The sequence below is a fragment of the Motacilla alba genome, unplaced genomic scaffold (genome assembly GCF_015832195.1).
Source record: "Motacilla alba alba isolate MOTALB_02 unplaced genomic scaffold, Motacilla_alba_V1.0_pri HiC_scaffold_28, whole genome shotgun sequence".
Classification (NCBI taxonomy): Eukaryota; Metazoa; Chordata; class Aves; order Passeriformes; family Motacillidae; genus Motacilla; species Motacilla alba.
Genome location: NW_024037374.1, coordinates 1,672,653 through 1,696,521, shown reverse-complemented (window position 1 = coordinate 1,696,521; position 23,869 = coordinate 1,672,653). Strand labels below are relative to the sequence as shown.

The 23,869-nt window shown below is 49.1% G+C and overlaps 1 protein-coding gene and 1 pseudogene across 1 annotated transcript; both read left to right on the top strand.

Moving 5' to 3' along the window:
- Nucleotides 1-23,869, top strand: part of LOC119696322 — a 2,199,709-nt pseudogene that overhangs the window by 1,381,437 nt on the left and 794,403 nt on the right.
- LOC119696353 (olfactory receptor 14I1-like) lies at nt 16,697-17,629 on the top strand. Its single transcript, XM_038126060.1, has one exon. It carries the CDS (start codon nt 16,697-16,699, stop codon nt 17,627-17,629), a length of 933 nt encoding a protein of 310 aa, XP_037981988.1.

Genomic DNA, 23,869 nt, shown 5'->3' with positions numbered 1-23,869 from the left:
AGCTCCCTGCAAGCTCTGCCAGCTGTCCTGAGCTCTGGGCAGCACCAAGGGCCTCTCCCCAGCCCAGCCCAGCCGGCTCTGGCCCCACAGCTCTGCTCAGCCCAGGCTGCTCTGGCCACTGGCCCCACGGCCTCAGCCCCTGGCTGTGTAAGTTGGCGGGAGAAAAGCGGCACTTAATATGAATGATCAATAAATCCTAAACTTTATTGATAGCCACACATATTTATATTGGTGTTAATGAGACTAATGCATATTGCAAAAAGCAAGCTCATTATTGGTTAGTTGCTTATCAGCCAGCTACACCTACTTTTGCATTCTTGTAGTTATACTGTTACAGCTTTTCTGCTTTTCATCATATTTCTAACCAAAGGTCTTCCTCCTTATCCTGTTGTTGCACCAAGGGCACAGTGTCCTTGCCTTATACTGACTGCTGACTCCAATACTTGTCCCTTTCTTGCTTAACCAACGGTATTATGTCACCGTGACCTTTCTCAGCTAGCCAACTGTCCACAAAATCCTCCACACTTCCCCCGTTTTTCTGTTGAACAAGCATGGTCTGATTAAATGCAGCAGATATCATTCTCTGCACTATGTTCTGTAAGTACATGCAAAAACAAGGCAAAATTAACACTACTAACAAAGCTATAATGCCTACGATAATGGTAACCTTGAGAATAGAGTGTAACCATGATCCCAGGCCTAAAGATTTGAGCCATCCATCAATACCAAAGCCTGATTCTACCTGTAAGTTTCCAGTTAGCCTTCGCAATTCAGAGAGCTGGGAGTGGATGGACTGCGAATGATCAGAGATGTTCATGCAGCACATACCCTCGAATTCTTCACAGCCATGGCCTTGTGCAAGTAAAAGGAAGTCAATTGCAGCCCTATTTTGAAGCGTTGCATGATGAATAGAATCCACATCAAGCAAAAGGCTAGAAAGTGCCAAAGAGGTGGCATTGGTTTGTTTAGCAAGCCAGCATCCTAACTTATTTAAAATGGCATGGGCACCTGCTGCCGATACTCCTAGAGTCAAAAAGGATGCTGCCACTATGGACCCTGGAGACCAAAATTTTCTAACACAGCTGCTCGGGTCCATTTAGCAGGTAGCCACAAGGATCCTGTAGGGGTAGAAACAAAGATATCCACAGCCCCAATATAATACCTTAGCAGGACCTTGCCATTGCCCTGTCTTGGGATCTCTGTATTTTACCCATACCTCCTGCCTCACACTATCTTTCTCTTGTACATAATGACGAATTATGGCAGGGACTTTGCTCTCCCCAAAAACACACAAGTGATTCAAAACAAATAGGCACCTTAGCAACCTTTCATGTGGCTCTCTAATATCTGTGTATTTACCTAGATATCTTTTCAAGGTACCATTAGCTCTTTCTATGAATGCCTGTCCTGTCAGGGAATTAGGGATGCCTATCACGTGTTCTATCCCCCACATTTGCATGAACTGCTTTATTCTTTTGCTGCAATAAGCAGGCCCGCTATCTGTCTTGATGCACCGTGGCACTCCCATTACTGCAAACCAGCTACTGAGATGCCTCTCTACATGCCCGGCCTTCTCACCGGTCTGTGCTGTGGCCCATATAAAATGACTGTAGGTATCTATAGCAACATGCACATACTTTAACCTCCCAAACTGAGCAACATGTGTGACATCCATTTGCTAGGTCTCATTTGTATTCAGCCCTCTGGGGTTAACTCCCAGACCTAACCCAGACATTCCATTTGTGACTTCTGATATGGATAACAGAGAAAGGATATTTTCTCAACTTAATTGCCCTCTGTAACTGTATAAACAGCTCATGTAACCTCCTGTTTTGAACCTCTTTGATAGAGGCATGTTCTATTCGCTCACATACTCCTGCAACATACAAAGAATCTGTCACTATATTGAGAGGTCCAGAAAAATGCATCATGGCCCAAACAACAGCCAATAACTCCATCATTTGTAAAGTATCCGATTTGGAGGCCTGGAGAATCTGATGGTGCCATTGTCCCTTTTCCTGCCAAGTCACTGCAGCAGTTCTGGATTTTCTTCCCGCATCCGTGTAGGCTGTGATGGCATCTGACAGGGGTTTCTGAGACCTTTTTGGGCATTGCATCCAACCCCACTGCCCTATCCAGTTCAACGGTATTTTGGGAATATCATCAGTGGCGATCATGCTTCCAGCTCCCAACAGTGCCTCTTGTAATTCCATCTTGTTTATCAGGTACCAGGTCAATGTATCTTTCTTCATTGGTATCCATATCTGATCAGGCTCCTTTCCCATAATCTGTAACACCCGTTCACGACCCTTCTTGAGCAAGTCAGCCAAAATTTTGATTTTTTGAAGAAGGGTCTTATGCTGCTGAAGTGGAGGAGGTATCCATTCCAAGGCCCACGCCTCCCCCATTTTTCTGTCTTGCTGAGTAAGTGCACCCAGTAAATATTTAGTTCCACACCAGACTGTCAACTGTATAGGGAGGTTAAGATCTCGTCTCTGGACACTGCCCTGTGTCACACAGTCCATTATCTGTTGAAGTGCCTTAACCTGCTCAGAGGTTATATGGACAGGCTGTGCCGGATCAGTTCCTTTTAGTAAAGGTCGAAGTTCATCCAATAACTCATTTGGGATGCCCACAATAGGGCGCAGCCATTGCAGATTGCCAAGTAACCTTTGTGCATCATGCAATGTATGTATTTTAACATTTAATTGCAGTTTCTGGGGGGTGTAACAACCTGACCAGTAAGTGACCATCCTAGATATTTCTAGGGTGCAGATAATTGAATTTTTTCAGGAGCCACAACCAACCCATGTAGTTTCAGAGCATCATGTATTTTTTTGAATTTGTTGACCTGTAAAAGGTTGCAGCTGAGCAAATAAAATATCGTCCATATAATGATAAATGATGGTGTCGGACCATGCTTGCTGCAAAGGTTGTAAAGCATTGTCAACATACAGTTGACATAGGGTGGGGCTGTTGCGCATGCCCTGTGGAAGAGTAATCCATTCGAATCTCTTGTCTGGCTCTTCCCTATTTAAAGCCGGTAAAGTAAGAGCAAACCTCCGGGTATCTCTAGGGTGAAGAGCAATAGTAAAAAAGCAGTCCTTAAGATCCACAATCAACAGTGGCCAGTCCTTTGGCAACATAGCTGGGTTAGGTAAACCTGGTTGTAAGGCTCCCATAGGTTCCATTTGTTCATTTACAGCCCGTAAATCGTGTAACAAGCGATACTTCCCCAATTTCTTTTTAATGACAAAAATAGGGGTATTCCATGGGCTTGTTGCCAACTGTAAATGACCTTGCTTATATTGTTCTTGTACTCGTATATGTGCTTGTTCCAGACTTTCCCTTTTTAACGGCCATTGCTTAACCCACACTGGAACATCCGTGGTCCAGGTCAGCGGGACTGGGAAAGTCCACGCAATGGCCACTAGTCCAAAGGGTGCTCATTTGTCAGCACTACTCCCATTTGAGGCAAAATGTCCCGACCAAGGAGGCACTGCACAGTAGGGGGCAAAGGTACAACTGAGAAAACATTCCGTAAAGTCTTTCCATCAATAGTTACAGAAAACGTAGGTGACTTTCTTGCAAGCATTAGGCCCCCAACCCCGGTAACTGTCACTGTGGTCGGCTGTAATGGCCAGTTATGGGGCCAGCAATCTGGACTAATAATGCTGGAGTCTGCACCAGTATCTAATAAACCTTCCAAGGTTTGTGTCCCACCCTGATACTCTATTATTACAGTGCGCTTTGGCCGATCATTCAAATTCATTGTTAATAAAGTAAGTCCCCCAGTGGAACCGAAGCCTTGTTCTCGCCTCGATTGTGATTGACGAGGGGACAACGTTTTAGTCATCTGCTCCAGTGGAACCAATTGGGCTATCCTTTGTCCTTTCTTGATTCATGTCGGTGGAAAAGGAGTATGCACCATGACACAAATTTCCCCCTATAATCAGCATCTATTACCCCAGTTAAAACAAATAATCCCATCATGGTGGCCGATGATCATCCCAGCAACAAAGCTCTCTTGTGTTGTCCATCAATAATGATTGGTCCCTTTATTCCAGTCGGCACCTTTTCCGGTTGGGTGGTCATCAATGTTACTGCTACTGAGGCTGCCACGTCCAGCCCGAGGCTCCCGGCGGTGGCTGGTTGTAGTGGAGCTGAGCTGAGGTGTTGAATGCGGCTACTTGTGTCTGGGCACGGTGGCTGTTGGACGCACTGGCCTTCACGTTTCCCGAGCGGCGTTGGCAAGCTGCGGTGTTGTGGGTGTCCGAGCGACAACTTTGGCACCAGACGCTAGCTGCCTGAAAAGCTCATCGTGTATGTCCCAGGCCTCCACACCGGTAACATTTAAATCGGCCGGCACATGGAGCCCGCGGAGCATTTGTTGCCGCTGCTTGTAGGGGTGCAAGAACAGCTAACACCTGACTCTGTGAAGCTGCTGCCTGTTTTTGTAACCCTACTCCTAACTCCTTAATAGCTTCTACTAACATTGCTTGATTTCCTATGCGCATATTTGCCAATCGTTCTAATGCTTCTTCTATAGACCAATTAGCTCCTAGGGTATTTAATACATTCCTCGTAGCCTGGTTGCTATTCTGGAGTGCACATTGTTTCAACAGAGTAGCTTTCATAAAGTCAGGGACTCCTGCCCGGTTGATAGCAGTGGCCGCCTTATCTATAAAAGATCCAAATGATTCATCCCTTGCTTTATTCCCATATAAGAGGGAACCCCGCCTGGCTCTTTTATCTTGTCTATGGCCAGTCATTCCAGGCGCATAGCCTCTCAACATTTATCGGGACCAATTAACGCTTGCGCTTCCGTGCGAAGAAAAGGCCCTAAACCCATTAGCTCCTCTAGGGTTATTCCGTGTAGCGGGTCGCCTGGCTGCCGTGCTATTGCTACGCATTCCTGGCAGAGTGACTGCCAGTGTGCATTAAACAAGAGCTGCTGATGTTGAGTGAAGATAAGCTTCGCTATTCCTCTGCAATCAGCCGGCAGTAATACCTGAGTCCCCCAAATATAGTCAAGCATTTGCTTTGTGGGCTCACTGGTCACCCCAAACTGACTAACTGTGGACCATAATTGTGACAGTAGCTTCCAATCCAGGGCTGTAATTCTTGCTTGATACCCGCCCCCCTGCCAGAGGTGCAAATACCACCGGACAAAGCAACATCCATAGCTGCTGCTATAGCCTCACTGTCCCCCGAATCCATGATCTCTTTTGCTACCACCGCCCACGCCTCCCTTCGCTCTCGTGCAATGGCCCCCACTAGGTCACTTTCTGCCCCAGGGATCGGCTCATTACGAGGAGGAGGAGATGGAGGGTCTGGCCTTGGTGCAGGCGATGCGGACAGTGCTGATGCACCGTGGGGGGTGTGGCTAGAGTGCCCGTGGGGGGAGGGCTGCTGCTTGAAGAAGGAGACGATGTTGGTGGCAAAATGACTGTAGATGTGGCAGGGGGTAACGGACAATCTGACAAGTCCCCATAACTCTTATTCTTATCAAATGCTACACTAGCTTGCCTCACAGCTTTCTGTTCTGCCTAATGTTGTAATAACTCATTGTGCAAGACTCGCCATAGCTTTCCCAACTTTTTTGCAGTTTTATCCTCATCTATAGCTGCCTCCCACAGCTTGTCCCCAAACTTACACCACTCTGTTAATTCATGTACTGTATGAGGATTTTGAAAAACTCCTTGTGCATACCCGTAAGCTAACAACCCAGGAAGCTCTTTCTGCAAATCTATGCCCTTAACCTGATGCTTTCTTAAAAAGCAAATAAATAAATCATATGCTGCTTGCCTTTCCATTTCCATTTTAAAAACGTCAGTGTTGTTGAAACCCCACAAGATCTCGGCAGCACTTATCGGCCAGGCTCTCCGTTGAGGTCACCCAGGGCGCAGCACCTTTCAATTTCCCAGCGGTGCTGTTTTCCGTCCTTGCTGTGACAGGACCCGAACTCCTTCACCGATCCACCGTGGTATCACGTTACAGCTATCACGTCGCCGGGGTCACCATTTTGTTGGAATCAGCGGGAGAAATGCGGCACGCAATATGAGTGATCAGCAAGTCTCGAACTTTATTGATAGGCACACATATTTATATTGGTGGTAATGAGACTAATGCATATTGCAAAAGGCAAGCTCATTATTGGTTAGTTACTTATCAGCCAGCTACACCTACTTTTGCATTCTTATAGGTATACTGTTACAGCTTTTCTACTTTTCTTCATGTTTCTAACCAAAGGTCTTCCTCCTTATCCTGATGTTGCACCAAGGGCACAGTGCCCTTACCTATTCTGACTGCTGACTCCTATACTTGTCTCCTTCTTGCTTAACCAACGGTATTGTGTCTATGTGACCTTTCTCAGCTAGCCAACTGTCCACAAAATCCTTCACACTAAGCCAGGTGCCCTTTCAGAATAGGTATGAGCCCCTGGATCTAGAGAGTCAGCCAGATGACTTAAAAGAAAATTATCTGCCCAGTGAGCCTCCCAATTATGATTCATCTGTGAGAGTGATTACCACCTCTAACATCAAAAAGGAAAAAAGGGTAATTGTGGTGGGTGACTCCCTTCTGAGGGGAACAAAGGGCCCCGTATGTCGACCGGACCCATCCCACAGAGAGGTCTGCTGTCTCCCTGGGGCCCGGGTACCGGATATCACTGAGAGACTTCCTGGGCTGATTCAGCCCTCTGATTATTACCCACTGCTGATACTCCAGGCTGGCAGAGATGAGATTAAAAAGAGGAGTGTCATGGCAGTTAAAAGGGACTTTAGGGCACTGGGTCAGGTGGTTTTAATAGGACAGGGGCACAGGTATTATTAATAAGTGGCTTAAGGGTTGGTGTTACCGGCAGAATTTTGGATTCTTTAATCATGGGGCAACTTTTATCACATCAGGTCTGCTTGGACCAGACAGGCTCCATCTTTCTGTTAAGGGCAGAAGAATGTTAGCTCATGAACTGGCAGAACTTGTTGAGAGGGCTTTAAACTAGGTTTGAAGCATGTAGGGGATGCAGCTGGGCTGTCTGGAAGCAGGCCCAAGGGTGGTAAGCCTGAGTTAGGGGTGAAATCAGCAGCCCAGCTGAGGTGCACGTATGCCTGTATGCATGTATGAGGTCCAGCATGCACAGCATGGGGAACAAACAAGAAGAGCTGGAGGCCATGGTGCAGCAGCAGAGCTATGATGTAATTGCCATCACAGAAACGTGGTGGGATGACTCACATGGCTGGAGTGCTGCACTGGATGGCTACAAGCTCTTCAGGAGAGACGGGAAAGGGAGAAGAGCTGGAGGGGTGGCCCTTTATATTAGGGTGGGTTTTGACACCATAGAAATTGAAACTAATGATGATTAATAATGATGAAGTTAAATTGCTATGGGTGAGAATTAGGGGGAAGGCCAACAAGGCTGACATCCTCCTGGCAGTCTGTTCTCGTCCACCCAACCAGGAAGAAGTGGTGGACAACTCATTCTATAAGCAGCTAGAGAATGTTTCTGGATCATCAGCCCTTGTTCTTGTTGGCAATTAGAACTTGCCAGACATTAGTTGGGAACTCAATACAGCTGAAAAAAGGCAGTCCAGGAAATTTTTAGAGCATGTGGAGGACAACATTTTGTCACAGCTGGTGGGTGAGTCCACCTGGGGAGAGTCTATGTTAGATCTGTTGTTTGTGAAAAGAGATGGGCTGGTGGGAGATGTGGAGGTTGGAGGCCACTTAGGGCAGAGTGATGATGAAATTATAGAGTTCTCAATATCTGGTGAAATCAGGAGGAACATCTATAAGACTTTTACATTGGACTTTCAGAGGGAAGACCTTGGCCTATTCAGAAGACTTATTCAGAGAGTTGCTTGGGAAGTAGTTATTAAAAAGAAAGGAGTTCAGGAAGGGTGGGAGTGCTTCAAAACAGTGAACTTGAGGGCACAGGCAGAGAGTGTCCCTGTGTGCCAAAAGATGAGTCCACAAGGAAAACAGCCAGCCTGGATGGGCAGTGAGGTTTTGGAAGAACTTAGGAATAAAAAGAGGATGTATCATCTTTGGAAGGAGGGTCAGGTCTCTCAGGAAGTATTTCAGGGGGCTGTTAGAGAATGTTGGAAAAAAAAAAAAAGATAGGGAGGCCAAAGCTCAGTTTGAACTTCAAGTGGCAACTTTTGTAAATGTCTTAAGTTGAAAGATGTAGCTGGGTGTGTATTCTATTCCTCTCTGTTAGAGGTGGGCAGTTATCTTCTGTTAACTGGGCAGTTTTCTTTATCTTTGCCTCAACCAATCCTACCTCGGGGAGATCTCTTCCGTAAATGGGCCATTGAGTCTCACTGCATGACTGATAAAATGACATCATCCCATTGTGAGATGCTCTGCCCAGAGTGAGGAGCCAAGCATTCCTAGCTGGATATAGTCTGAGATTTTGGGACACCAGAACAGCCTTTCCACTGGATTCCCAGAGGAGCAGCCTTTTCCCCACTGGATTCCCAGAGGAGCAGCTTTTTTCTCCACTGGATTCCCAGAGGAAGACCAGGCCCATCTACACCACCACTGGACCTTCAGAGGAAAACTACATCCTTCTACAGGATCCCTGCTCCAACAGAACCACACTTGTTACTCCAGAAGCACTGCAGCCACCATTTTAATCGGACTCCTACCAACACCCTGACCAACAGGTGTTCTGACTCTCTCAGTAGGGTTGTTTTTTGTTTGTACTATTACATCTGTATTTTTATTTTTTCTAGTGAAAACTGTTATTCCCATTCCAATATCTTTGCCTGAGAGCCTCCTAATTTCAAAATGGTAATAATTCAGAGAGAGGGGGTTTACATTTTCCATTTCAAGGGAGGCTCCTGCCTTCCTCAGTGGACACCTGTCTTTTCAAACCAAGGCATTAGCCTTTAGGGGAAAATTGAAAATATATACCTGACACTCAGTTAGAAGTGTCCTGAGCCAAAAGGCTGAGAGATGGCTCACTGATTCCCAAGTGCTAGAGTATGAAGCCATCTTAATAGATAATGGTTTAGAGCTAATGGTGAGTAACCAACTCAACCATGCCCAGTTTTTGTGTGGAGAACCAGATGAGGAACTAATACATGACTGCCTAGAGGTTATAAACTATCAAACTAAAGTAAGAGAGAATCTAACAGATCAACCACTGCAAGGTGGAAAACGATTGTACATCGATGGATCTTCACAAGGTTATAAAGAGGCACAGGGTATCAGGGTACGCTATAGTGGATGAAGGGTTGGTAGCCACAGAAAAGAGAAAGTTACCTTCCAACAGGTCAGCCCAGGCATGTGAGCTGTAAGCCCTAAAATGAGCTTGGGAAATATTGGCACAGAAAAGGGGAACAGACATGTATACAGTCTGTTCCAGAATATATACAGACTGAAAATATGCTTTTGGAGTAGTACATACCATTGGAAAAAATTTGGAAGAGGAGGGCTATTAAATTCAAATGGAAAGGGACTGATTCACACAAAACTTGTTTTAGAGGCATTAGAAACTTTACAGTTGCCAGAAATAGCAGTGGTATATGTTAAAGGATGTCAAAAAAGAGTGGCTGAAGAAGCCCAAGGGAATATTTAGCAGATTTACATGCTAAGAATGCAGCCAAATCAGGGACAGAAAAATTAATGATAGCATTAGGCCTTATGAGAGAAATGCAAGAAGTCCCTGTATTCAGTGGGACAGAAGAGGAAGAACTCCTCAAAACAGGAGCCAAGAAAGATAATAAAGGGAAGTGGAGATTAGCAGATGGGAGGCAAATGTTGAAAAAACTCCTTGCCAAGAATATCCTGGAAGGCATACATGGAACAACACACTGGGGTACACAAGTGCTAAGTGATCAATTTCCAAGTGACTGGGGCTGCATAGGAATTTTCAGAATAGCTAAGCAAGTAATTGAACAGTGTGTGATATGTCAACAAGTGAATAAGAAAATCATGAGGAAAACACCCAGAGGAGGGTGAGAACTAGCCTTAAGGCCCTTCCAAAACATCAAGTAGACTTTGCCAAGCTTCCCCAGGTACAACGGTGGAAGTTTTTGCCAGTGGTAGTAGATCACTTGACTCATTGGGTAGAGGTGGTACCCACAGTGAAAGCCAATGCCAATGTTGTGAGTAAAACATTTCTAGAATCAATCATTCCCCAATATGGGATGGTAAACAGGATTGATTCAGACCGGGGAACTCAATTCACATCAAAGATATTGCAGAAAAGTTGTCAAGCCCCTGAGAATGAAATGGCAGTTACACACTCCATGACATCCACAGAGTTCTGGTCAGGTTGAGAGAATGAATCAAACTCTGAAAAGAGCTCTAGTTAAGCTAATGATTGAAACCCGAATGTCATGGATCAAATGTCTCCCTTTGGCCTTATTAAGAATTAGAACCCAACCCCAGTCAGATCTGGGGGTGTCACCCTATGAAATGATGTTTGGGTTACCCTTCCTGACCTCATCCCAGAAGGTTGCCCCCTCTGAGGAAGGGGAAACCACTGCCAAGAAATATGTTCTGTCTAGAGCACAAACCTTAGAAGGGCTAAGACATAAAGGGGCAATTCCTCAAACTACCACCCTGGATTTCAGAATCCATAAGATTAATCCTGGGGATTGGGTGATGATTAAGTCATGGAGAGATCAGCCTCTAACTCCTCAGTGGGAAGGTCCCTTCCAGGTACTGCTCTCCATGGAATCAGCCATGCAAACTGCAGAGCGGGGATGGGCTCATGGCAACAGAGTCAAAGGCCCACTAGAAGAACCCAAAGAGTGGACTATAACATCCAGGCTGGGTGAAACAAGATTGACTCTCAAGCAGAGACTGAGAGACAACCAGAAAAACCAAGACACCGAAAAAGTAGAGTCAAGCTTCCACCAACCAGCTGGAGAACTGTCTTCCTGTCTTAATGGGTGAGAATTACCAGCATCTGTTGAGGGGAAGTACACAAGAGACCGTAAAAGGTAATGGGAAAACTTATTTTAGAAAACAAATAAAGGAAGGAAGGAAGGAAGGAAGGCAAGACCAGGTTGGCCCCTTTGTTCACTACCAAGAAGGCTCTATAGCCCTGCTGCGGGTAGCAACCCCGTAGGCATGGTAAGGTAGGGACAAAAGGCCATAGCAGACCTCTGTAATTACTCAGTTGTCTTTTAATACAACAGGGAGTAGCGGGCAGGACCGAGTTGGTCTCTGTACTCACCCCTAAGATACACTGACTATGGGCAGCAACCACAGGGGCATGGTAGATGGGAGTCAAAGCCACACTGGACCTCTGTGATGCCCTTTTGTCCATTCCAAATAAGTGTGTCTTAGGAAAAACTGAGATTTTTTTTCTCCTGTTCCCACTGTTCTTGCCCATGTCAACAGATGCTGGTATGACTCATTCAGGGGGGAGAGAAAATTTCTGACTTATTTGTTTGAACAAAATGACTTCTAGATAAAGAAAAGGGGGGTTTGTTATAGATGAGTAATCCTATGGTTGACTCTCACAATTAAGGGGTGAATAATAAATAAATGTTAAGAGAAGTTTTGTCGATGTATAGTTATCTTTCCCCTCACCCTTGCATTGTTATCACAGGATGGCCTCAGTAGTTGGGACATTTGGGAGGGTGGGCTTGTTACTATGGCAGCACCTGACCTCCAATCAAGCTGTAAGAAAGTGATCTCCACCACTGGATAGTGAAGGAGGAGTTGATTGAAAAGACTCTGGGAGGGGCTAGAGGTATAAAAGACAGAACATCCATTTTGTAGATAAGCATATGGTGACTGAATCCTTTGCTCCTGGCACTGTGTTCTTTTCTTTATTCAGTCTTCTGTTGTATTATGATAAGGTCTTAATAAACCATTTAAATTTTTGAAAGTGATTTTTTTTTCTCACATGAGGTTGGGGAATGTGAGGCAAGGTTGTTTACATCGGGTCAGCTCCAAGGTACAACTTCTCTGACCTGGCCAGCCCTCCTTACGAGCAGCCCTACATCGATATCAATCACAGAATGCTGCAATCAGCTCTTCTCAAAAGAGAACAGTGATAAAATGCGCTCTAAAATAGGATTACATATTTCTTAGAAGCTCAGTGAAATGTTTCTTCATAACTGTAAAAGGAAAACTTCCTGCTGAACTGGACTATACCAGAGGGAAATCAAGGCAGAGCCGTGGTTTGTCAGGACTCCCTTCATCCTAATGAGCCCTGTGGTGCATTTGGAGCTGAGCCCTGGACCCTCAGGGCCTGAGAGGAGATTGCACAAACTTTGCCAGGAGTCAAAATCACAAGAAACACCCAAAGTGTCTTGAGGCATGAATGGGTCCCACTGAGGTCCATCCCCAACACAGGCTCCTCATGGACTCCTTGGAGGAGAGAACTGGAGGCCAGGATGGCACAAAATCCTCTCAGAGATTCAGTGTGGAAAAGAAATTCAGAAGTACCTTAAAAACCTTGAGTATCTCAGAGCATTAATGAACCCCACTGAGTGTCAGTACAAAGCTCTCAAGGGACTCGTTAAAGCAGATAATTGCGGCCATGATTGCACAAATCTCTCACAGAGTCTGTACCAGAAAGGAAAAACCAAATACCTTAAAAAACGGAAGTACCTTGAAGTATTAATGAGCCCCATTGAGTGTCATTACTGATAAAAGCTCAAGGGACTAATTAAAGCAGATAATTGGAGGCTGTGAGTGCACAATCATTCTCATCGAGTCCCTATCAAAAGGGAAACACTAACTACCTTAAAAAACTGAACTACCCTGAAGCATTAATGAGCCCCACAGAGTGTTGTTACTGACAAAGCCTCTCCAGGGACTAATTACAGCAGATCATTGGAGGCCAGGATTGCAGAAACCTCTCAGAGACTCCAAGGCAAAAGCCAAAGCCAAAGTCCTTTGAAAAGCCTGCAGTCCCTGGGAGCATGAAGGAGCCCCCAGGGCCATTGCTGAGCAAGGCTCCCCAGGGACTCCTTCCAGCAGATCCTTGAGGCCACTGGCATGTGGGCTAGGGGGGGATGCTGAGGGCAGGACAAGGGGCTGCCAGTGGCCAGCCTGGCTGGGGCTGTGCCAGGAGGCCCCAGGGCCTCAGGACAAGGTGTCTCCTGCCAGCCCTTGGTGGCACAGAGCCTGCTGTGCCCCAGGGCACCAAGCCTTGGCTTCTCTTTGTCCCCACCTGTCATCACTGCCTGCAGTTCTCTGCTCTGCCTGGGGCCTGGGGACACTTTCTCAGTCGTGGCCCTCCCTGGGACCCATTAAAAGTCCAAGAAACTTTGGAGTGTGATTCTGACTTGGAGCTCTGGAGAGCTTTCTTCAGCTGCCTCTCAGGGACTGATGTTCAGGGCCTGAGCACAAAGCCCCAGAGGCTCATTAAAGTCCTTGTGCTGTGGCTGTGCTGCTGAGCTGGGCTGGGCTGCTGACACAGAGGCAGCTCCTGGTAAGCAAGAAGAGCTTGAAAAGCACATTTCTCTTGCTGAGCAGCTCTTCTGCCAGCCCAGCAGGGCTGGGGCACTGCCTGCAGCCACCGCGGGCACAGCACAGAGGCACAGAGAGCTTCAATCAGTCAGGGCTGGGAAGGTGCTGAGAAGTGCCTGGGGCAGAATCCCTGCCAGCCCTTGGCACAGGAACCTCTGGCTGCAGGACAATGCAGCTGCAGCTCCTGGAGTGATCTCCTACAGCTGCAACATCCCAATGCCTACAGACTCTGTGAGTACATTCTCTGATTGTCTCTTGTGCAGAGCAGCCAGGGGTGCCCAGGGCTGTCCTGCAGAGCAGGCTCCTGCAGCCCAGGGCGCTGTGCTGGGGCAGGGACTCTGCTGCCTGCCAGGGACAGCTCTCAGCCGGCCCGGGGAGCTGCTGCCAGCGCTGGGGAGAAGCTGTGGGGGGAAGGAGCCACCCTGAGCAGGGCAGGTGCTGCTGCTGAGAGGGGCTGGGTGCGGCAGGGCTGCTCCCAGCTCCAGACCAGCCTGGGCACAGCTCCAGAGGACACTTTCCAATGAAGGTAAGCTTGGGATTGCTAGAAAAATCAGGAGCTTTCCTGGCAGTGTTTTCAATTTTCTTTCTTGGAGCAGCGTGGGATAGTTGGGGTGATGACAAAAAGATTTTTCCTTTTTCTACATTTTTCATATATTCATCGTTCTGTAAACTACTGTTATATAGATTTAAATCTATAATCTTTTTTAACTCTATTAAACTCCTAATTAACTCTATTAAACTACTATTATATACTTCTATTACTATAATCCTTAATTAACTCTAGTACAATTCCTAATGTTTCTCTTAGATTTTAGAACACTAAGCTGACTGTCTAAATACATTCCTGAAGTACTGTATAGCCTTATTATCAGGAAGAGGACCTAGAAGAAGAACATTTTGGTTTTTGACCAGAATGTGTGCAGTCATTACAAATAGTGAAGGCAAAAGAAGCCTTTGGACCTACTCCAATGGGTTGACCCAGGGGTGTGTAACTGTGGCAACTGAATCCACTATTGGATGTTCCTGTTAAATATCCTGAATTATCAACCTTAATCAACTGTTGAAATCAGGGGCCGGGTGTGGCCCATCCCCAGCAGGACGCCTGGAAGCTTCCAATACAGGTTTGTTTTTTACTTTACTGCTCTAACAGTGTTGCAAGGAGTTTTTTTTTTCTCTTTTGATTATAGACCACAGCGGGATGAGAGAAGCAGAACAGCAATTGAATACCTAGAATGACAGAACATTCTGCGTTGAAAGGGACACACAGCAGGATCATCAAAGGAATGTTTGAACATTTACAGAGATTCCTGAACTGTAACATTGGGGAGTCAGTATTGCCACGTCTGGGGTCACATTTATTACCATGGGTCTTCTGGGCAGTCAGGACTTGGTGGAGGGAAGGAGAGATCTTGACTCCATTTCAGAAGGCTGGGTTATTATATTATGATATATATTACATTAAAAAGACCACACTATAACTATACTACAAAGAACAGAGAGAAAGATTCATCAGAAGGTGAGACAGGAATAGAAAGGATTGAATAAAAAAGTTCTGTGATTCCTAGAGAGTCCAAGAGCTGCTGCCTCCTCGATTGGCCACCAAGTAGAAACATCCCACACTGACCAATCGAGAAAGCACCTGCTGCATTCCACAGGAGCAGATAACAAATTGTTTACACTTGAAGCTGAGGCCCTCTCAGCTTCTCAAGAGAAGAAAATCCCAGCAAAGGGATTTTCACAAAATATCACAACCACAGGTCAGTCTCTCTGCTGGGAGCCTCCCAAAGGGCCCTCAGCCACTGCTCAGCCCTGGACAGCAGCAGCATCACCTCTGCAGGGCCCAGCAGGGCTCTCCTGAGCTGCCCTTGCCCACCTGCAGCCAGAGCCTGCCCCAGCCAGGGCCCTGCACACAGGCAGGTTTCTGTAGGGCTGGGGCGAGGGCACACAGGCTGGGATGGGCTCTGTGAGCGCTGGCAGGGACAAGGCTCCTCCCAGGAGGGAATGTCCAGGCCCAGGGAGATGCTCAGGGAAGGAGAGGGGGCTGAAGAGAGCAGTGCTGGGGGCAGGAGGGCACTGTTGGTGTGTGGGAGGTGCTGGGCACAGCTGGGCACGGGAACACTGTCCTGAGTGCCCGGCTGTCTCTGCCCTGCCCTCTCAGGCACAGCACCACAACATCTTCTCTTGTTTCTGCACTGCCCTGATATTGTCACTGTGATCTGCTGCTCTCAGGGAGGCTCTGGCATTTGCAGCAGCTGAGTCAGGCACTGCCCTTGGCATTCCTGCCAGGCAGGGGTGTCCATGGGAATGGGGTGTCCAAGCTTCCCTGGGACCCGTGGGGCTGTGGGCAAAGCAGTCCATGGGAAAGGGGAATGAGCTGAGCCCCCTCCCTGAGATCCCATCATGGGCACAGCCAGGGATCTCCTTGCTGTGCCCTGCAATGCTCTGAGCTGCCCTCCTGGGTGCAGATCTGTGCCAGAGCCTCTCAGAGTTCCCTGAATGTCCCCTAGGGAAGGGCAGAGCTGCCAGAGCTGAGGAAATGCTGCTGGGTTTGCCAAGGAGCCGTGAGTGTCCTTGGCACAAGGGGGTGCTGAGACCTTGCCCAGAGACCTTTAGAGAGGGTGAGACATTCAGGGATCCTTCTGCTCTGGGCAAGGTCTGGTTTATCCCAGGCTGAGCCGGGAGTGTGATTGTTCTCTGATTGCAGCCAAAGGTGCAAACCAGGGCAGCTGGGAACAAGCCCATGCAGCCCCTCACCTTCCCTGAGCCCCAGGGAATCCTTTGCCTCTCCCATCTCTCAGTGGCAAACTCTGAGTGCAGCAGAAATGCTGAGGATTTCTGACCACAGAGAGAAAAGAATGATGTGTGGGTAGGAAAAACATTCCTAAATACAACTCCTGCTATTCTTCAGAAGTGTGAGCGCAGATGCTACCAAGCCTTTCAGCATTAGGAGTGATTCCCCTGACAAATCCTGAATATCCAGCCTTGGCCCTCTGCCATATTGCCACAAACCCAGGGCAGTGGGGCAGGGATGGCACCTTGAGAGCCCCCATACACAGGCCTTGCTGCTCCTGGCACACTCAGCCAGAACAACTGGAGCTGAGGCAGCTTCCTAGGCGAAGGTTTTCCCAGAGCAGGAACAAGGCTGGGTGAATCCCAGTGGGACAGTCTGCAGGGGATGGCACAGGTTTGGCTCAAAGCAGCCTCCTCTAATTTGTCACTGTCCTTTCTCCATAAACAGGTCCAGCCCCAGCAAATGTCCAACAGCAGCTCCATCAGCCACTTCCTCCTGCTGGCATTGGCAGACACACGGCAGCTGCAGCTGCTGCACTTCTGCCTCTTGCTGGGCATCTCCCTGGCTGCCCTCCTGGGCAACGGCCTCATCATCAGCGCCGTAGCCTGCGGCCAGCACCTGCACACGCCCATGTTCTTCTTCCTGCTCAACCTGGCCCTCACTGACCTGGGCTCCATCTGCACCACTGTCCCCAAAGCCATGCACAATTCCCTCTGGGACACCAGCACCATCTCCTACACAGGATGTGTTGCACAGCTCTTTTTCTTACTGCTCTTCATTGGAGCTGAGTTTCCCCTCCTGACCATCATGAGCTACGACCGCTACGTGTCCATCTGCAAACCTCTGCACTACAGGACCCTCCTGGGCAGCAGAGCTTGTGCCCACATGGCAGCAGCTGCCTGGGCCAGTGCCTTTCTCTATTCACTGCTGCACACAGCCAATACATTTTCCCTGCCCCTGTGCCATGGCAATGCCCTGGGCCAGTTCTTCTGTGAAATCCCTCAGATCCTCAAGCTCTCCTGCTCAAAATCCCACCTCCGGCAACTTGGACTTCTTGCTGTTAGTGCCTGTTTGGTATTTGGTTGTTTTGTGTTCATAGTTTTCTCCTATGTGCAGATCTTCAGGGTCGTGCTGAGGATCCCCTCTGAGCAGGGACGGCACAAAGCCTTTTCCACCTGCCTCCCTCACCTGGCCGTGGTCTCTCTGTTCCTCAGCACTGGCGCATTTGCCTACCTGAAGCCCCCCTCCATCTCCTCCCCATCCCTGGATCTGGTGGTGTCACTTCTGTACTCAGTTGTGCCTCCAGCCATGAACCCCCTCATCTACAGCCTGAGGAACCAGGAGCTCAAGGCTGCAGTGTGGACACTGATGACTGCATGGTTTCAGGAACATTAAACTGCTGGCCAATTTCTGCAAATCACTTGTAATAAAGGTCATCTTTGATACTTCTTGTTTGCTTCATTGAGGATATTCCTTTTCCTTGTTTTACTTGGTAATATTTTCCACAAAGAAATGTCATAGTTTGTGCCATTTCTCATCTTGTTTCCCTCCACTTACCCTGTGGCCACAGACTGTGTCAGTGAGGGGCTGTGCTCTCGGTGGCTGTAAAGGAACTAAAGGATCTCCCAGCAGAGTTTTCTGCAGAGATGCCCTTTTGTTGCCTTCTCTGGAGCTGCAGCAGCAATGTCTGTGTGCAGAGCTGGCGGCAGATCAGTGCTGGCCCAGCAGCTGTGCCCAGCAGCAGCAGCAGCACTTGGTGTTGCCAGTGCTGCTGCCGTGGCCCTGCCCCGCTGCCCTGGTGGCCCTGGTGTTGCTGTAGGGCCTGAGTGCTCTCGGGGCCGGGCACAGTGCTGGGGGTGGCAGTGCCAGGGCTGCAGCAGCGACAGGCCATGGGCACTGCTGGGGCAGCGCTGACGCCTCAGGCCAGGGCCTGGGGGCTCCAGCCTCCTTGCCCAGGTTTTCTCAGGAACATGGCCAGGCCAATGCTCAGCACAGCAAACCCCCGTGAGCAGCCCCAGGGTGGCCGTGGGCAGGCTGGGGGCAAACAGCATGGCTGGGGCTCTGCAAGGGCCCTGGGGGAGACGGGAAGGAGCAGCAGAGCAGGGGCTGATCCATCCCCAGTGCGCTGCACAGCCCAGGGCAGCGTCCCAGAGCGTCCTCATGGAGCTGCCAGCACCATCCCCCTCTGCAGCCCTGGCCTCTCCCCCAGCTCACACAGGTGCCGCATCCTTGCAGGCACAGGCACGGCAGCACTGGCTCAGGAGCCCCTGTTTGCATTGCACACAGCAGGCGGGAGCACCCCCATGCTGTTGCTGTGGGGACATCAACCTGAGGGAGCACAAATGCCATCAGCCCCTGGGGCCAGCAAGGGCTGGGGGACAGCAGGGAAAGCACTCAGCTTTGTGCTGGCCTCTGCAGGCAGCCAGAAAGTTTGTTCCCATCAGCTGGGAGTTTCCTGTCCCACTGCAGATGCTGTTGCTCAGAGCCAGGGCTGCCTGGCAGCCACCCCCAAACTGCCCTGAGCATTTCCTTGGCTTCACCTTTGCTTTCTTCACTCTTTTCCTGGTACAAACTTCTTCCACTTCGCCATCCATGTTCCCTGCCCTGCAAACAGCCCATCCCTGTTTGCCCTTTCCTCTCTGGCCCCACTCCCCATCGCAGTTCCTGACTTGGCACCATGGGAACGGCCCTTGGGGAGCAGGATCATCCTCCAAGTGCTGCAGCAATTGTCTGCAGGCTCCTGCAGTGCCTCCTGCTGCTCCCTTGCCACAGGCAGCCCAGGCCAGGGGGGCCCATCTGGGCTGCTGTGTCTGCCTGTGGGGCTCCCTGTTCTGGGCAGTGAGGAGGAGCTGCAGAGGCTCTGCAGGATTGACAGGATGGGCTTTGGGGCTGCCAGGAGAAGCTGAGGCACCTGGGCTGCTGGAGCTTCTGGAGAGGAGTCCCAGGGCTCATTGTGCAACTGCTCCAAGGGTGGTTTCAGAGAATCCCAGAATCAGCAAGGTTGTAAAAGACCTTGGAGATCATCAAGTCTATCCTGTGCCCTGACACTGCCTTGTCTCCCCAGAGCCTCCTCTTCTCCAGGATAAACAACCCCAGCAGCTCCCTCAGCCACTCTTCACAGGACTTGTGTTCCAGACCCCTCCCCAGCCTTTTTGCCCTTCTCTTGTTGCTCCAGCCCCTCCATATCCTTCCCAAATTGGGGGGCCCAGCACTGGACACAGCACTCGAGGTGCTGCCCAAGCAGTGCCCAGCACAGGGCAAGAATCACTGCCCTGCTCCTGCTGGCCACACCATTCCTGATCCAGGCCAGGAGCCATTGGCCTTCTTGGCCCCCTGGGCACACTGCTGCCTCATGTCCAGCCTGCTGTCCAGCAGTCCCTGCAGCTCCCTTTCTGCCTGGCTGCTCTCCAGCCCCTCTGTCCCCAGCCTGTGGCGCTGCAGGGGTTGTTGTGGCCAAAGTGCAGGACCCGGCACTGGGACTTGTTAAACCTCACCTTGTTGGATTTGGTCCCTGGATCCAGCCTGTCCAGGGCCCTGTGCAGAGCCCTGCTACCCTCCAGCAGATCAACACTCCCAGCCAACTTGGTGTCACCAGGGTTCCATGAGGCCCCAGAGTGTCCCAATGGTCTCCATGATTCCATGAGGCCTCCCAGTGTCACAGTGCCATTTTGGTTCCACAGGGCCACAGAGTGTCACAAAGTCCCTTGGATCCTTGCGCCCCACAATGTCACAATGGAGCTGTGGTCCCCAAGGCCCTGCAGTGTCACAATAGGTCCTTGGTTCCATGAGGTCTGGCAGTGTAGCAATGCTCTCCTTGGTTCCACAGTGTCACAGTGGCCTCTTGGTCCCAAAGGACGCCACAGTGTCAAACATGTTTCCTTCATTCCAGGAGTCCCTGAGGAGCAGCACTGGCCCCTTGATTCCATGGGACCCTGCAGTGTCACAATAGGTCCTTGGTTCCATGAGGTCTGGCAGTGTAGCAATGCTCTCCTTGGTTCCACAGTGTCACAGTGGCCTCTTGGTCCCAAAGGACGCCACAGTGTCAAACATGTTTCCTTCATTCCAGGAGTCCCTGAGGAGCAGCACTGGCCCCTTGATTCCATGGGACCCTGCAGTGTCACAATGGCCCCATCGTGACACCAGGTCCTGCTCTGTCACAATGCTCTGCATGGTTCCACAAGGCCCTGCAGGGTCACAGTGGCCTCTTGGCTCCATGAGGCCTCAGAGTGCCACCATGAATTCCTTGGTGCTGCAGTGTCACTATGGAGCCCTGGTGACACAAGATCCTGCAGTGTCACCAGGGACCCTTGCTTCCATGGGGCACCAGAGTTGCTGAGGATGTCAGCAGCCCCCACTGAGGCCATCCCTGGCCAGAGCCCGTGGGGGAATGGGCAGACAAGGAGAGCGTCCCTGGGGCTGGGGCAGCACAACTCAGAGGCACCAGCAGCTGCAGCTGGGAAATGGAGTGTGGAATGTGGCTGGGAGAGCCCTGCCTGGGCTGTGCCAAGCAGGACAGACAAGCCCTGACTCCCATCCTCTAAAAAACTCTCTCAAGGAGACTTTTTTAAGTAATTACAATTGTTTGTGTACTCTGAGTTGGATGTACTGGAAAAATACCAACTTACATCCTCAAGAGTTCACAACAACCAAACAGCCTTTACTGGGAACCTCAGAAAATAATAAAAGCTTTGGCAAAAGGTTTTATATGACATTCAGTCAAGAAAAAACACTTTTTAAAGCATTAACTTGGCCCATTCAACTTCACAAACTTTAAGTTCCTGTATTTTAAGTTAATCAAAATTTGCAAGAGGACAGAAATAGAAGACACAGAAAGAGAGAAAGACAAAAATGATTTAGAGAAGCACACACACAGCTACCAACTCCTGGATTCCAGCGGTGTTCAGATGGAAATTCCAAGAGGAGGTAGGGTCAAGATGTGTGCTTGCCTTGTGCTCAGCCTTCAATACCCCTTGGTCTTCCTGGGCCCTTCCCCCAGGTGGGGCTTGGGCTCATTTGGTCCCTCAGGAGCTGGGCTGGGGGCTGCAGAGGTGGCTGTGGAGCATTGCCTGTGCTGTGCCAGGGCCTGGCAGACACTGCTGGGCTGGGATAGAGGCTCTGGGGGGACTGGGGTTCCAGGGCAGGGCAGTGCTGGGGTTTCAGGCAGGGCAGGGCTGGACCTTCCCCTTCCTCTCCCACACCCACAAAATGTTTTGATCCAACAATCTCCTCCAGTCTGTCACAATAGGGAATGTTGGAGGTAAAATCCCAATTCTGGCCATGGGCACCTGGAGGAGAAGGACAGTTCTTTTCCATAGGAAGGAAAGCACAGAGCCCCAGTGTTTGGAAGGCAGGTGAGAGCCTCACTAGGCCAAGGCCAGCCAGACTTGTCAGAAATGGCATATTTTGTCTGGGAGCAGTCTTTGGAGACAGGGAATTTGGTGGTGGGAGCCCAATCTCAGCCATGTGTGCCTGTAGAAGCAGGACAGTTCTTTCCCATTGGAAGGAAAGCACGGAGCCTTCCCTAGAGTTTTTGGGACAGATGAGAGCTGACCCTCCTGAAACTGCTGCCAGACAGACTTGTCCTGGCAATATTTCTACCGGAAAAGTCTCTGGATATAAAGAAATTTAGAGGTGAAATCCCAGTTCTGGCCATGGGTCCTTAGAAGAGATGGACAGTTCTTTTCCATAGCAAGGAAAGCACGGAGACCCAGTGCTCCAGGAGCTGATGAGAGGCAGCCCTTGACATCCCAAGATCAGCCAGACCTGTCAGGTGGCCCCTGGGAGGCCAAGCCAGCCAGACCTGTTCCATGTTCCCTCGGTTCCATGGGGCCCCACAGTGTCCCAATGGTCCCTTGCTTCCAGGAGGCCCTGAGGTGTCACAATGCCCCCTTGGTGACACGAGGCCCTGAAGGGTCACAATGGTCTCCATGGTTCCATCAGGCCCCACAGAGTCATCATGGTCTCTGGGCTCCATGAAGCCCCGCTGTGTCACCATGGCTCCTTGGTTCCATGGGCTCCAGTGGTGCCACAATGATCCCCTGGGTTCCATGAGGTTCCCTAGTGTCACCACGGTGTCCTTGGACCTGCTGGGACTCTCAGTGTGTTCCCAGTCACCCCCAGTATGGTTACAGACACTCCCAGTACATCCCAGTTGCCCTCAGCATACTCACAGTCATTCCCAGTCACATCCACTTGGCCCAGTAAGGTTCCACTTTCCACGAGTATGATCCCAGTCACTCCCAGGGAAGGGAAGGGACCGGGACACACTGGGACAGACTGAGATGGACTGGGACACCGGGACACACTGGGACACACCGGAACACACAGGGATACACCAGGACACACCACGCCCAGGACTGGGACCAATGGGAGCAGGATCAGAGCACCCTGGGACCCAGCAGGGCCAGAACTGGGGCAACAGGGATCACAGTGGGACCAACTGGGATTGACTGGGAGTGTCTGTGACCATACTGGGGGTGACTGGGAACACACTGAGAGCAACTGGGAGTCACTGAGTCTGCACTGGGGGCAACGGGGATTGACTGGGACCATGCTGGGGAGACTGGGATCAGAGTGGATTCATACTGGGATCATACCTGGAGTGACTGGGTCTGTGCTAGGGTGCAGTGGTTTTGGATTGCTAATTTAGGATTTCTCTAATTTTGAGATTTTTTTGGCTAATGTACTAAAGAACGTGATGGGTTTGGTGTTGGTTAATTACTAATACACTCACTTTTTGTTGTTTGTTTGTCTCCTAGGATTAGGAGAAAGGTAAAGTGGGCTAAAAACTTTAAAAGGGTATAAAGAAAAAAATTATTAAAAGTAACTAAAAGGAAAAAAAAAAGGTAGTAAGAATCAGAACAAACTTTTCAGAATACCTCTCTGCTCCCTGAGATTTTTTCTTTCTCACTGACAATGTAAAGAAACTGAACTTAAGATTTCTAGTCAGTTTACTACCTCTAAAATGGTCTTTTTTTAGTTCACTTAGGGAGAGAAGTCCCTCGTGTTAAAGTTATGGAGGCTTTTCTACAAGAGGAAAAAACAGTTTTCTTGTGGTTCTCAATTTCATCATGAATAACAGCTGCCCGAAGAACCTTACTATAGTGAAATCTTTCTTATTTCTACAAGCCTTTCCACAGCTTGTCAATGGGCTATGTTGATTTATGGGGTATTGTTTTAAAGATGAGCTGTTTAAAGGCAAAAGTTCTCATTATCTATCTCTAAAATCATCTTCATCTTTGGGAACAGAAAACTTCTTTTTTTAGAAGCACAAGAGTACTCTTCTCTCTTTCTCTGTTCAAACTTCTCATGGGAGTACAGCTATTTTAACATCTGCTTACTTTAACATAGAGGCCTTTACTTGATCTCAATTTGAACACTTTCATCTCCTTATAGTTTTATGTGTTATAAGGAAAAAGAATATTTTCTTTATAGCTTACAAGAAGATTTCAGCTCTAAAAACAAAGCATCTTCTCACCCCTCCCATCTAAGACTTCACTTCTTCTTTATTAACTTTAATGTCTTCATGTTGTTTTTCATACACTTGCATTTTGTTCTTTTCTCTCACTCAAAAGAAGATTGAAGTACTGAAAAAGTTACCATCACACCTGAAGCCTACCTAACCCACCAATACCT

Coding starts and splice junctions, on each gene's coding strand:
- LOC119696353 (XM_038126060.1), top strand. CDS start 16,697: ATGTCCAACAGCAGCTCCATCAGCCACTTCCTCCTGCTGGCATTGGCA.